The 15,466-nt window shown below is 46.7% G+C and overlaps 1 protein-coding gene and 1 long non-coding RNA gene across 5 annotated transcripts in view; one reads left to right on the top strand and one right to left on the bottom strand.

The window, feature by feature from the left end:
- LOC112982555 (uncharacterized) overlaps nt 1-15,466 on the top strand; it is a 180,145-nt gene that overhangs the window by 155,594 nt on the left and 9,085 nt on the right. The window lies entirely within an intron of this gene.
- KCNJ2 (potassium inwardly rectifying channel subfamily J member 2) lies at nt 2,811-13,509 on the bottom strand. Its single transcript, XM_026099044.2, has 2 exons — nt 13,285-13,509; nt 2,811-8,308 (listed from the first exon to the last, which is right to left on the bottom strand). Exon 2 carries the CDS (start codon nt 8,090-8,092, stop codon nt 6,809-6,811), a length of 1,284 nt encoding a protein of 427 aa, XP_025954829.1. The 5' UTR covers nt 8,093-8,308; nt 13,285-13,509; the 3' UTR covers nt 2,811-6,808.

Below are 15,466 nucleotides of genomic sequence, written 5' to 3'. Positions count from 1 at the left end.
ATGAGATAGGAATAGTTCATATAACATCACCGGTGTTCCCCGGCAGCACATACACCCAGTACAGAATTCCTGCCTTTTCTCCTAACAAAAAAAAAAAACATAGAGCCACCACAATCAGTGACATTCTCTAATCGCTTCCCACCTCTTGCCAGCCATTGTTCCTGGGTAGGTCTCAATTCACAAAAAAGCACCATACAAAACAATTTGCAAAATCCTGTTCCTGCTCCCTCAACCTAAGCACCAAGATTTTAATCTCAGACTCCACAAAGTGACTTCAGAGTGATTCAGGTGGTTTTACTTATCCTCTAATTTCAGTTAAATGCCACTGCAGTTATGCCAGGGTGGTGATCAGTGCTTGGCCTCGCAGCTGTAAGTATTTGGTGGATTAGGGATTGCTGTAGGACTCCTACTACGCTTTGGCTTCCCCAGCGAGAGCACATGGCTTTTGTGTTTGCAGTATCCTGCTATTCTGACTTACATCACTGTGTTTCTGAGCTACATAGAGCACCAAAGATTGACAGTTAGTTGAACTGAAGTTTGCAAGTGCTTCCAGATCCTACATATCTGGAAGCCAACGAGGGGCACATTACCGGAGTCCTGCTTACAACGTGTTACTGTTACAGAGGTGAAACAGCTGAATCCTGCACACCGAAAAGCAAACAGAACAATAAGCAAAAATTGTGTTATGAGCACAGACTGTAGTTCTGCACTGAAAGACGTTGAGGGAGGGATTGTACTAGTGTAGCTTAAGGAATGCAAATTCTTAATATGCAGGTACTTAGTGTAATGAGCCTGACCTTACACTATTGCATCTCGAGCCAATGTACAACTGCTTATGCTGCTGCGCTGAGAGGTGCAATAAGCCTTTGCAGTCCTGCCTGTGCACTGCAATTCCCCTGCGCAAAATGCCGTGCTGAGGATGATGACACAGAGCTGACAGGCCAGTTACTCTGGGACAAATGAGCTTTTCCAGACAAGGTGGCTGTTGAATCACAGACTGTATGTCCCGTCCAAAATCTTCACTGTATGATAATCTCCACTTGCCAAGAATCCCAAACCATGAATCCGGCTCCCCTGAAGTCATGAGCTTAGTTTAAACATTTTGAAAGGATGGACCTCTCTTTAAACATTATTGTATGTTTTTGCACACCTTTTATAGATATGAAAGCTGCAGTCTTCAGCACAAGCTTGGGATGGCAAAAGAAGCAAGCGCTACTAGTTTGATGGGAAAGCAGGGAATCTTTTGCTGCACACACCTTTCTCTAATTCACCTTTCTGTGCTATCTACTGTGGAAACATCTACACAGAAAACTGAAGGCAGCATCAGCTGTATCCTTCGGCTGCAGCATGCCTACACCCACGCCGTTACGCCTTCTGTGTCATCTTACTCATGCTGTCTAGAGCCATGCAGCATATCCCTGATGGCTGCTAACTGCATCTAGCTATTATGGGAAGAAGAGGAGTTTAGTTATTACCTCGCTAGCTAATAAAATAAATTATCTGTGTTTCATCGCTATATTTATGCTGGCCCCACCTAAACCTGAAGGAATGAAAGGCCAGCAGGAGCCTGAAAGTCACTAACAGGAGAGGGTGCTAATGATATACTTGGCCTAAGCAAGCCACGCCGTTTTCAGACAGCTCACGCAGAGGGTGTCCATCAGCCCGCTGCCCCCGCAGCTCACACCGAAGGAAGAGGTCAGCTCGGCAAGTGGCTCTCATGCAGGAACACTTTTCAGTGGGGAGAATAAGCAGATCCAGGCTGTGACAGCTAATCCATATCTCTAAATCCAGCCCTGTAATTACTGTATTATAAGCTTTCCAAAAGACGATTAGATTTTGAAAAGTGAATTTGAATTTATAAAAGGAGTCCTTCTAGATAGGGTCAGGGCTCCATCTGAGGCATCATTTTAGAGATACATTTAAATGGCATTAAGGACTGATAAAAGTTGGAAAATTCAGCACAGGGGTCAAAATTCAGTGTAAATGTTTCATGGTTGTCCTTGGACATTGCAACGCGTTTGAATCTGATTAGATCAGCAGAACCTTCTGAGCTGAGTCACAGTTGTGCGTCCTTGACATCTTTCCTGGAGGCCACACACAAACAGTGGGGAAGGAAGCTTTCCAGCCCAGGCTAATAGGGGCATAGAGTTTCTTCTCAGTTACTCAAGGCCCAGTCCAGTTACTGCTCCCCACCTCATTATACAAAAGCCCAGCTCCATGTTTGTGACACCAGGCTCAGGAGTCCAAATAAACAGGGCCTGTATGAAGATTAAAGCAAATATGTTTGGAATTTAGCTGAGATGGGGAGCATCATTTCAATAAAGGGATGTTCTAGGGAGACATGAAACATGGGGATTTCAAGCTGTTTCCTCCTCAATTTTTTAATCCCTTTCCAAATCTTTCAGTGAGCTTACTTAAGCTCTGCGTTTTCATTTCCCCCACCCTCTGCTGTAGTGTATTTGTAGACTTTAAGCTCTTTTCCATGTTCATACAACACGTGGCTAATGACCTGGAGCTCTGCAGCTTCAGGTATGACCTTAAGAAAAATCAGTTAGTCTCTGGGGCAGATCTCCCTTCGGTGCGAGTTGCCAGACACTGCAGAGTCCAGCAAGCATCGTGTTTGTGTTCCCATCTGGCAAGTAGTGATAGTATCACCTTTCCTCCTGCCGTTCGTCAAGGGAGGGAACAACCTGTCTCTTACTCAAGTGCCTCAGACAATGACTGTGCTCGGAGACAGTCATAAATACAACCACACAATAACATCCTGAGCCATCTCCCCGGGACGTTTACATACAGGATGCATACACCAGTTCATTCTCAATTTTTTTATTTATTTAGAAATAATAAAATAAGACATAATATATAAAAATCTGTACAATCCACAATTTGTGCAGTACATTAGGAAGACTTTGATACAAAAAGGCTGCAAACAGGAAAATAGTAATGGACAACTGTCGAATGCCTGGATTGTTCACCTTACAATAGCTGCAGGCCAAAAGTCATTATAAAATAAGTTTCTCATTGGCTGTGGGATGGCAACTACGCAGCACCCTTCTACTTTACAATGGTCATGAGCAGCCATAATTTAAAGACATTACAGTACTTCTCAGTTTTACCTTGTAATCCATTATGAAAAAGAAGACCTAAGAGAACAAATAAAACATCTGGACCCTTTGTCTTTTCCGAGAAGAACAAGTGCTAAACTAACAACACAGGAGTTTATCATGACCGGGAGAAAGTATCATTAAATACAGCTAATAAGTAATGATTTCTACCCTTGCTACTTAACTAAAGACAACTCGCACGGAAGAGACAGAGGAAAGAAAAGATCCCAACCTGCCTCAGAAATGCATTTTGTCACTGTATGCAGTATTAGGTTTTAGACAATAAGTGTCTCATTCAAGTATTTTCAGGGAAGGGCAGAAATAACATATTCCCCCCAAACCCTAAGCAAAATACAGTATAAACCTTCTGTGCGAGCCAGCTGAGCCAACTTCATCCTTGATAAAGAGGCCAGACCAAAGCCTGCTGGAGCCTGCAGGTAGAGCTCCGTCAGTTGTGAAGGACGTTCATCGCAGGCCCCTCGTAACACATCAGCTTGGCCCGGGCTCATCAGGAACTGAACAAACACTGTCAGTCACTGCATATTCCTTAAAAATAACAATATTTTTTAAAATGACTAAACCAATTTGCTGCTGTAGAAGTGTGCTACAATAGTCTGTCCTATACTGGGCTTACCAAGGCATGTTCGGAAATACAGAAGTGATGGACAAGGGGGAAGGGTACCATGAAGTGTACATTGCAGGTCTCTTCTAGCAGCTTCCAAAAGCCAGAGGCTGAGTGCAATTCTGCAATGTAAGAGTCAGTCGGCAAAGACAAAGGGTTATTAAAAAAAGAAACGAATGCAGCAGAGTGTAACGGATTACCTCAATGCACACTCCGGACAAGACTAGCACTCGGAAAGCTGGTAACTTTTAAAAATGCCAGTAACTAGAACATGTTTTCAAATTAAAAGTCCATGCTTAAAAATAAATAAAGAGAAGTTCATAGCATTAGGAATCCTATAAGGCTTGCAAGTATTTGCTAAAAATCATGCTAACCGGTAGCATCTAGGTACTAGCTAGCCAAGACTGCCGAGCGGAATTTATACTTTTTGTGGCCTTTTCTTTTTCTTCTTCTCCTTGTCCTCCTTTACAGACTTCTATTTACATTTGGCTTTAAATATGAAAATACTTGATAAACTTTATAAAATGTACATTTTAAAAATATTTCTGAAAAACTGACTTGAAAAACTAAACAAAAAAAACAAAAAACAAAACCTCTGCACCAGAAATGTTAACGGGAAGGGGTCTTTTTTTTCTGAATTTCCTTTTCTTTAAAGAAACAAACTGAAGTCCTGCATTTCCCCTTCCCCATCTCCGACCCCTCCCTCAAACATCTCAAGTATCATTTAGTGGGCGCGCTGTGCACCTGGCGACGCTGACTTGGAGAAAAGGTCCCCTTTCTCCCGGTCAGCCTCCCGTCTCCATCCCTTCCCCGCTGCGTTTCCATGCACCCTCTTCTCACTGAATACTCTTTGGTTTAGTTATTTTCCTTTTACAAGAATATGCCAATAGCAGCACTAGCAGCACTCAGTTGTCTGCACTACTGTTGACCCAGAAACTGCAATTGAGTCGCATTTTATGTTCAGCCTTTCCCTTCTTTTACTACCCCCCACCCCAGTAATAGCCTTAGTACTTGCGCTTAATCTTCTGCCCTCTCTAGTAGCCAAATCTATGGTTACAATGTTGATTTGCCAGTTTTGAACCCACTCACTGTAGATACCATCTTATCAGAAACCATTTTGTTGCAGGCATTTCTTTCAGGCAGGGCTGGAAGGGGCCAGAGGCCTTCACAGATGTCTGTTTGCAGAAGACATTAGATCTAGAACAAGCTGTTTTTTAATGGCATACAGTGATCCAATACTGTAAGAGTTGACTAGGATTATTGTCCCCACCACCACCACCTCCCTCCACCTGCTCCTTGAGGAAGAGTCACAAGTGAGCAGACGTGAAGTGCAGTTTAGTTGTATCCTTGATCTTAGAGGCACAGAAAATTTTAAAGCATTCTTGGCAAAGGAGCCAAAACACCGCTAGAGCCAGAGCTTCACATAAGGTCACAAAATTTGCTCAAAGGCTCGGTGACATACCCCATCCATTGACCCTTGAGTCGATGCTTGCAGGAAGAAGAGGAGGCAGGAGATGAAGCTTGCTTTACAGCCTTATCCTCCTCAAATAAGTCCTCTCCAAAGGACCTGGCAAATACTCCAGCACACGTCCTGACACCCTTGCCCTGCTGAAGAGAAGCATTTTGACAAAATGCTACAATCTCTGTGCCATCCCCAAGTGCCAAACAAAATTCTTTCCTCTTTTCCTCTCCATTACCCTCTTCCTTCCTCTTCAAAACCTCTTCCCGGGGATTTCTATATGGCTCAGCTCATCTGTGCCTGAACGCCCGCTCCAGCAGAGTTAGCCTCTAGCCTAGGTCAGCAGCTTTGCATGTCTCTGGCATAGCTTAACTGGTAACATAACGACAGTCAACGGGATTCAGTCACACGCCTGCAGCACATCTGATGGCTCAGTTTTCAGGACGCTGGGTCAGCGCTAAGGTCTAGCGACGGCTTGGGAATGTGTGCAGTAACACTTGACCTTCTGCTGCAGCCCGGCTCGAGGGGCAGCCGGGGAGGACAGATGTTTGCTTGTTTGTCTTCCCCCAACTACGTTTCTCCTTACACGAAAGGAAGAGAATTTGTTTCCCCACCAAAGAGAAGGGGGCGGAGGGGATTCCTAGCTCACTTTAGATCCGAGTCTTAAGCTTTTAGAATAAGGTGCAAAATAAAGGTCTTAAAAGAAAAATCTAAACCAAAGAAAGTGTCTGAGGTTTGAAATTTTTTGTTTGTTTAAAGCAGCCTGTTCCTTTTTTTTTTTTTTCTTTTTTTTTAAATAAATTCCACTGTGCAAAACTGCATTTTCTTTGGTATGCATTTAGGTAGTTTTCACTTAGTACTTTTTATATGTCTCTATATATTTTATTTCATTTTCCTTTAGACAGAGAATTAAATTCTCCCCCCAAAAATCATAGTTTTGCTGGAGGCTACTGATTGGCCTGATATTACATAATGCCCCTTATGTAATTGGAAAGAGAGAAATTGATTCTAGCTATCAAACTACTGGCCTCAAAAGGAGTTTAGACTTTCTGGCAACATCGGCCTCTCTGAAGCGATCACGAGCTTTTCAACCCAAAAAGTTCAACACTGACTTTTTTTTTAAATTACACAAGAGAAAATAAAAACTACACTGCAACAAAAATAACCATTTGTGTTCATGTAGTTAGCAGCAGCTTTTTAAAAAATAATTATAATAATAATAATAAGGCAGATTCTTGCCTTTGTTATGCCATTAAAAACATTCTTGTTCCCTAGAGAGAAGCATTCTGGAAAAAGTTGAAAAAAAATAATAATAACCCAACCAAAGCTTGCCTGCAAGTTCAAGTTTTGTAAAAAAATATATACATAATTTATTCTACAACATATGTGCCTTCTGTTCATACTTAGACATGTTTAGTGCTTTGTGTTTAGAGTTCATTTTCTGTTGTCCCTCCTCTGAGGACAGCCCTAAAACCAGCCCGGGTTTCTCAGGTCTGCTTGCCTTATGCCACTCTTCAACAGTACCGTTGTCTGAAAACTGTTCTGGGCCAACTTCTTAGGTCAATGTGCCTTTGACCGAGAGGTTTTTTTCCTTTCAACCAAAAGAGAGAGGAAGAGTTTCAGTCATATTTCGGACTCTCGTCGTAGCGGCCGCGGTTCTAGAGGCAGCCCTGCTTGGTTGTGGTGGTCCATGTCCGGGTGGGTGTCTGTGCTCATGCTTTCAGGCACCCCGTTGTCAAGCTCATCCTCCTCTTTGCTGGTGAGGGCCACTTCGTTCTCGTAGCAAAAGGAGTTTGCGTTCGAGAGAATGTATTTCTTTTCCGCTAAGTCTCTGGCACTGCAGATGGGTGTGTTGGGCACTTCGTATGTTTTGTGGAACCTCGAGTAGTCCACTTTGTAGTAGTTTTTCTCTTCAAAGAGCACGGGCTCGTAGCGGTGGCCCCAGAGGATTTCATTTGCCAGATAGGAGCTACGGCACTGGGTAGTCATTGCAGTAGCTTCCACCATGCCCTCTAATATTACTACAATTTCAAAGTCAGCATTGTCCATGTCTTGTTTGCTCAAGTCATACAAAGGACTGTCTTCATCTATTTCATGTACTATTGTAATTGGGGAGACCAGGAATATGCGGTCTATCCCACTGTCGAACCCTACGTTGATGTCTATTTGATCCAAAGGGATGTACTCCCCTTCCGATGTGATCCTGGATTTGAGGAGCTGTGCTCTCACGTGTGCCTCCACCAAGTGGCTTTTCCTCAGGTTCCCAACACGCCACATCAGGCATAGCTTCCCATCTCGCATGGCCACAACAGCATTGTGGCTGAAGACCAGAGTTTCATTTCTCTTTTTTGGCTTAGCCATCTTTGCCATGACAGCACCAATGATGAAGGCATCAATGATGCAGCCTACTATAGACTGGAAAACCACCATGAAAACTGCGATGGGGCACTCGTCTGTGACGCACCTGAAGCCATAGCCGATCGTGGTCTGGGTCTCGATGGAGAAGAGGAAGGCTGCAGTGAAGCTGCTCACTTGGGAGACACAGGGTTTGTTATTTTCTTGATTTTCCAGATCGCCATGCAGCAGCGCAATCAACCAAAACACACAGCCAAAAAAAAGCCAGGAGAGGATGAAAGTCAGGCAGAAGATAACTAGCATCCACCTCCAGCGGATGTCCACACAAGTGGTGAAGATGTCTGCCAAGTATCGCTGGCCCTTCTCACCCACGTTAATGAACTGGACATTGCAGTGGCCATCTTTTTTGACAAAGCGGCTCCTGCATTGCTGTCTGGTATGTACCTTACTCTTTCCATTCCCAAAGCCGTTGGCAATGGCCATGGTTGCCAGCTTCATGCCGTCCTCTTCCGAAGACACGATGCTGTAGCGGTTGGTTCGCACGCTGCCCATCACTACTGCTGTGGACTGAGGTGCTTCTGCTTTAGAAAACAGTCTAAGTTTCTGCAAAACCCTTTGGAGAAACAGTTTTGAAAGTTCTAGAGGAACACACACACACAGAAAAACTGGGGAGAGGCTGGAGTCCCCAAAAGCCCTTGGATCAACCAAGGACAGTCTTCTGGCATGCAGAGTTAGCTTAACAAGTAACCGTCATAGAGAGGGCATGGTCTGCAAGAGAAAGAGAAATGTCGGATTAGATCTTGGAGGAAAAGGATAATGAATCAAATCTGAATTAATTAAGTCAAATGACTTCTGTGGATTTGAAGGAAGGTTCCTTATTCTCAATGACAGCATTTTCTGGAATGCAGCAGTTCTCCGAGTGCAGTTATGTATTGACAGACCTGACATCACTAAGATAAAGAAGCTATCACTCTTCCCAGTGAAAGCACTAGAGTGATTGTGTCCCACAAGTCTGTGAGCAATATTCACTCAAAAGTGGGGCATGCAAAGAATCTATCTACTGTTTATAGCTGTGCTTTCTGTTTATTTTGAAACAAAGAATTAGCTTTAACATACATTTGTTCAAATAAGAATACTGAAGCCGTTTTCAGTGATATACAGTGTGTGTCTCGTGGTCTGTGTCACTTAAGACAAACACGGGAACATGCAAAAGGGGAGAAGCCATGTATTGAGAAAAGCAATAAACCTGGAAAATACCAATGATTTCCGTGAAATTACATTGCATTTGGCTTTTTATTAAGCAGGAGTTAAAAAAAAAATATTAGGTACATTCTCTGCAAATGGCAGGCATAAAGGCTGCATTAATAACTCTAACTCCATAAAGTCATCAGGGTCTGGAGAGGTTTTATGCTCACATTAGGCTCAAGTTGCAGGAACCAAACTAAACCTTCCAACAGCCCTCATCTGCTCTTGCTACCATGACTAGCGAAAGGCTACCCTGGAGTAGCGCAGCCTCTCTGTAACAGCTTTCATAGTGAGTAGCAGCACCTTCCTCACGAGAGATGAAGGTAGCTAGCTCCATCTGCAAATGTCCCATGGGTCTTTAGTAACAGCAATTAAGACTCAGCAGAAAGGCTACAAAATGTTCTTCCTGAGGGTAGCAGCCACCAAACTTGTTTCAGGGAGGTCTGGCTTAGACCCAGGTTTAGCTTTTAACAAGTGCGTCATCCATTAAGTCATGTACTGTGTATCAGGAAATGAAATTGAAGTACTGCAGAGGGGGCAAGACGTATTAATGCAACTACTCCATCTATCCATACAGCCCATGAGAAAATAAAACTAAAACCAAGTAATGAGGAACGTCTGCCATGCACTTGCCATAGAAGAGGAGATTTAAGTACCATTTACATTAGTGGGGAATTAAATCATGATGCTTTTCGTAAATCGATATTATCAAAACTCATCCGAGTTTGCCCAAAAACCAGCACAACTTTACTTGCCAAGGAGTAAGACCTCTGCACGCAAAGCAGCTGCAGCATTTTGTGACTGTTCTCTCTGACTCGCATCCAACAGTGGCTGTTATCTCCCTTCCCAAAAGCAGCACCCAAAACCCTGCAGAGGTCTTCCAGAAACTTGAGGGATTTCAAACAGTTTCTCTGTCCTCCCATATCCTTCAACCACGTTATAATGGCTTAGGTCAGCAAACACTTGTTAAGGAAAGAGCAGGTGGCAAATAGAAAACAGCAGCGTGTTTGCAGTTGTGTGCAAAATGTTTTCTGCCATAGAATCTCCTTATGGTTTACTTTCACCTTCTCTTTTTTCTTACTTCTATTTGTTGTGCAAGAATAAGTCCTGACACATATTTGCTGAGATTAGTCATCTCTGACTTCAGCAATGTAAAATACATTTTGGCAGCTTTTGGCAGGTTCAGTAATGCCCCATTTGAGTACAACTTATTAATTTAGATTTATTGGATTGTATAGTTACCCCTATGCTTACCTGGCTAACTTGGCCACACTGTGTATAAATTCACTCATCCTCCCCTTGTTTTTAATCATGCAGTTTCTCATTCCTGCCAGGATATCATTCTCAAAAAAAAAAAAAAAAGTTTGGGGGGTCTTAAAAATACTTTTAAAAACCTGAATACAGAAGGAAAGTGAGATTATTAATGAACTCTCCACACTAAGAACTCCCTGAAAAATCATGGCATTGGTTTGCAGATTGATCACTTGCACAAACCACATCCTATAATCACATCTGTGTCCAGCTTCCACGTTCCAAGTCTGCTTTGTTCCAAGTGCATGGAAATACACAGCCAAGGAAGCAGATTGTTCGAAGACTTCTTTTTTTCCCTGCAATCTCTCTTTGATTTTAGAGGAAAACTTGTGGTGGAGGGAAAGATAAGCTGTAAAGTCTCAAGTGTCAGAATACACAACTCCCCCACAAAAGTCTTGACCCAGAGACATTTGTTTGAATTCCACAAGTCACCGAAATCGTAACACCGGCTTCCCACCGACAGCTTGCTCAGTTCGGAAGTTAGGAAGCTGAACCGGTGTCTCACACCGCCGGGTTTCCATTCTGAATGGCCGAGCGCTTCTACCTGCTGCACATCTGCACAGCATTCCTGCGCTAGAGCCGCGCGCCTGCCAGCGCGCTGCCTCGGGAGGCGGCCCGGCACCTACTTGGCTCTAGCGATCCTTCAGCGCGAGGAGTTTACAGACTGCTTCTTGAAGTTTATACAACAAAGCTCTGGCAGGCTCCACACGCTGCAGTACCGGGCACAGACTAGCTGTCTTCTTTCTTTTATAGCCCAAACTGCCTCTCCTTGTGCGTGCTTCGAGTAGCTAGGATACGGGGAAGGGAACGCCACCAGCAACCGAGCTGAGACAACCAGCCGGTGCAGCGCGGCGGGGCCGATCTTGTTCCCGCTCGTGTCTGTGCAGGGCCTGTGAAATGCTCGCTGCATCACCTACCAGGCGCCTGATCTGCAGTCACCCCGACTTCTGCAACTAGTTTCAGTGGAGGTGACCAAAAACCCCACAAACAATCAAACTAGGGACTTTTAGCATGAAAATCTAATAGTACTTCTTATTCTGCTAATCCACCTGCTACTTAAAAGCAAAACAAGTTTGTTCCCCCCCCATTCCCCAGTATCAGTGTGTTGGTGTCACTGAAGATGTCAAGCTGGCGCAGGAGCAGTCCTGCAACCAATGCCAGACAGAAGACAACGCAGAACTCACAAGCCAACTCAAATCTTTGTAGCATTTGGGCTCAGAAACACTGCAGCCAGTGACACACTCGCAGGTGCAAATTCAGTCATCGCTAGGTGTTTTGTTTTTATTAAAGCCAGACCACCTTCTCTCCTGGAAGAGAACGTGAGAGTAGAGCAGTGCAGCTCATCACCACCGGCCCTTGGACCGACGCAGCCCAGTTACAGGCAAAGGATGGGATCGGAGAGCCAAAGGCTTCCTCCATTGCAAGGAGATGCTTGGGAGAGCAGAGGAGAACGGGGCTGCGCTGCATCTGCTGCGTTCCTGAACCAACATCTGAGCGAATGCCACCAAGAGGAGCCTGAACCCCCACTTCTGCCTTAGCAAGTGTTCCCCTCGAGACCTCCCGTGAAAAGATATCTGCATCGCATGTCTAAAAGCTGCAAGGAAGAGCTCAAAGGGAATCTGTGTAGAAGGGTTTAATACTGAGTAAAACCTGTAAAGTGCAAAAAGAGGGGGAGAGGGGGAAAGAGAGAGAGAGAGAGGAGCAGCACTAATGAGTGCTCCGAGCAGCTATTCCCAGGCTGACGCCAAACAGCCTGCTGTGTGTGTGCCGGGCACATGTTGCTAAGAGAGCACAGCCGCTACCTTAGCGAAGCGCCTTCCCTGCTGCCCTCGGTAAACAGAACAAAGGAGCTGTCGCGCGATGGAAGCGGTGTTCCCGCAGTCCCTGCTCTCCCCGCTGGCCAGAGCCGCCCGGTTAACCTCTCCCCAGATCCCGGTATTACTTAAAAGTCATTATCCCCTGATTCCTCCACTGATTTGGCTAGGACTCAGGTTACACCGACTACGAAGCGGTAAGCTACCTTCAGGAGAAGGATCTGTCCTCAATCACGCAGTGAAAAAAGAATAAAAAAGAAAGAAAAAGAAAAAAAAGAGCAGACAATGTAGGAAAACGGACGGGAAGAAACAGGAGAAAGGAAAGCACAAGTGGCATTTGCATCTGCTATCCTGCAAAGGAGCGGGTTCAGGATATTTCTAGCTGATGACAAAAGAAGTACAAGTGAGAGAGCCATCACCAGGGGGTGTACTTGATGCACCGGCTGCGAGGATGGAAAAGCAAACAAGTGTAAAGGTAAGGCTGAGACTAGAGAAAAGTCCTGGCTGCTGCTGGGCTGGAGAGCGGAAAGGTGGCCGCAGGGCGGGAGAGGACAGAGATGCACATCCTCATCGGTGCAAGGTACTCGCTGCATCCGCAAGTACCTGCCGTCCCGGCGCAGCCCTGGCCCCGCAGAGATGACAAAGCACCCACTGAACCCCCCCAAATAAATCTCCTATTTCCTATCGGTAGTTTTTCCTTTGGCTGTCATGAACTAAGTTAAAACAATCCTGTTTCTTCACAGGCTCCCCAGCTACAATGCTTTTTCTTTCCTCCTATTTTGGGCAGGGTGGTTAAAAATAAAGAAAATCCCCCATTTCCATAATGCCCATGAATGAAGTTACAGGTTCCTTTCACGCCACGCTAAAACATTTGGACACTCCTCTCAGAAACATGCACCAGATTTCTAAGACTTGAGACTTTTGACCTTTCTCTTGTACAGGAAACAACAGGCGAAGCGAATGAGCGGGGATGGAACAGCGCTAGCGCTGCAACACCGAGTTGTCATGCAAACTTCCAGCCCTTCCCCAGAATAAAATATCTTGGGGGGGAGCAGCTGGTGCATGGAAAGTTATGAACATAAACAGATGCTGCAAGCAGATGCTCAAGTGCTCCCAGCATACCTATCTAATTATCGTAGGCACTGAGAATAGCTTGCGCATGGTGCACGAGAAACGCAAGAGTCCCCCTTCAAACGGCCGCGCCGAGAAGTGCAACACATCCACCCGCACGGGGAGCTTTCCCGCAGGAATTTCCCGGCCCGTCCGTGCACGGATCGGTGCGGGCGCATCGCCGCTGCCCCGCAAGCCAGGGTGGCACTTGCGAGGCGGCTCCGCGGGCGCTGCGCGTCGATGGAGAAGGAGGAGGCTGCTTACCTGCCGCGGGGTAGGGGCGTGCGGAGCTGACGGCTAAGATCCAGGAGCCGGGGCGGCGCAGCGAGCCGAGCCGAGCCGAGCCGAGCCGAGCCGAGCCGAGCCGAGCCGAGCCGAGCCGAGCCGAGCCGAGCCGAGCCAATCCCAGGGTGCCGCCGGCCGCCGCGCACCGCTTGCAACTGAGCCACTCAATGAGCCGCTGCCCCTTTTTTGCGCGCTGCCATGTGATGCTTAATAGCGGCCCGGCCGTCCCCGCCCTCGGCGCTGCCCCGCGCCAATGGGAGGCGGGAGGCCGGGCCGCGGCGCAGCGCGGAGCGGCGCGGAGCGGCCGGGGGCCCCGGGCGGCGCGGGGGGCCCGGCCGGGGGCGGCGGCGGCGGTGGTCGCGCTCCGGGTCGCTCCGCCCGCGGGGCCGCGGGGGCGGGCGGGGGTGGCCCGGGCCGCGGTGGTCGGCAGCCCGCGGGGGCGGCGAGCACCTGCCGCGGGGGTCGGGTCGGGTCCCCCCCCGGGCGTCCCGGCGCTGGGCGTCCCCGGGGACCGCGGGACCTGCTTGCTGCAGCTCTGGTCTCGGAAACAAGAGCAGGAAAAGGCAGTTTTGTCCCTTTCGGTAGCCACCGTCCCTCTCTCTTTACTTGAGCCGGGAGAAGCGCTAGGTGCAGAGGATGGAATCACAAATAGCAGACCGCAGCGTGCGCTAAAAGCAATAGCCGTGCACACAGCGGTTCAATTTAACGCTCTGCTCTTTAACTGCAATCTAAGCTGCCTTCCAAAGCGAGAGCTTTGATCCCTGAACTAAGGTCTTTTGAAGCAAGGCTGGGAGCAAGAAAACTATGTGCCTGGCTGCAGTATCTGGGACCCGTTTCTTTGTTTCATAGATCACCTGTGGCAGCTTGCTGGGCCCGCTGTCTGGCTGTCGTTAAAATCTGCAAAAATCAAAATGATTTTAGTAGCTTGTCCTCCCTACAGTGGACGTGGCCTAAGATATCTGACAAAGAAAACAAGTTTGCAAAGTCTGGCTGGGAGCCTTGCAGGAACAAAAACAGCCTTGTAAGCACACGCTGAAGTTTGCCAAGCTGCGGCTCTGATGGACAGCGAAGGGGTGTTAGTTTCCGAGGCAGGTGTCCTCTGCTGCCGCGCTCCTGCTGCCCTTGGAAAACCGAGTTCCCGAGTGCTAACAGCTGAACCGCATCAGCAAGCCCTGTGTTGTGCTGGAAAAACATGAGCGAAGGTGGCCTGCTGAACGCTGGGGGCTGCAGACCACACAAGCTTTAGAAATTGGCAGAAACGCCTCGAATTGCACCCAGGACTGGAGTGGCAGCCCTTGCAGCACACGGGACAGGTGCTGGGGATGCCTGGGGGACGAGGCAGTGTCTGATCAGCAGTCAGGCTTTCTGCTTGCAAGCTGCTGTGGGACGGAGCGGTCCACGCAGCTCTGCCGCTCCCCTCCCAGGAGCTTTTTTGCAGTGTCCAGAACAGGCTCCAGAGACGTTTCCCTGCCTTCGCCAGCAGTAGGGTGACTGCAGCCACTAGTAAGTTCCTTAAACTGCTTTCCTTCTCATTTGTGTTGTGGGTTTACAACTCCGATGTTAGCACTCTTTAAATATTCATTGAAAATGCCCAAATACTTTCTTACGGACGCTGCCTCGTGTTGTTGCTGAGCAGTTGCCACTGACCATCATGACTGTCATTTACGGCATTTGCCGAGTTCCCTATACTCCGAATCAGGAAGTGCTGCACTATTGCAGCAACAAATACAATGGCCAAATGCAGATGGTTTTAAAAGTCCCTAGTGTTGTCTGTGCAGGATATGCAATCTTTTCTTCCCCTCTCCCCATCATGTAAAGACAAGGTCTTGTATATATTGAGCAATACAGTATGTTGGGCAATCGTCTTATTTACGAGTTATTCTTGGGTCATTGTGTTCATTTTTAATTGGAAGAAAAGGCATCAGTCCTATAACACAGGTAAGTTTCTCATAAATGATGAATCCGGAAAAAAATCCATCAAGAGAGAATGACTGCAATCATTTTATTCATTCAGTAAGACCAAGATCACCCATCCATAGGATCTGAAAGTCATAGGGACACATATGGCACATGGGAGGAAAAAATCCCTCATCTCCTTGAATGTACGTGTCCTTTTTAGGAGCAGCTAAAATAGCAACAATTTGACCCACCTTGATAAAGT

The sequence above is a fragment of the Dromaius novaehollandiae genome, chromosome 18 (assembly GCF_036370855.1).
Source record: "Dromaius novaehollandiae isolate bDroNov1 chromosome 18, bDroNov1.hap1, whole genome shotgun sequence".
In the NCBI taxonomy this organism is placed as follows: domain Eukaryota; kingdom Metazoa; phylum Chordata; class Aves; order Casuariiformes; family Dromaiidae; genus Dromaius; species Dromaius novaehollandiae.
The sequence above is the reverse complement of the archived record's forward strand: the minus strand, read 5'-3'. Positions and strand labels throughout refer to the sequence as shown.

Bases quoted from the DNA above. Each gene is read 5' to 3' on its own strand.
- KCNJ2 (XM_026099044.2), bottom strand. From the start codon at position 8,092: ATGGGCAGCGTGCGAACCAACCGCTACAGCATCGTGTCTTCGGAAGAG.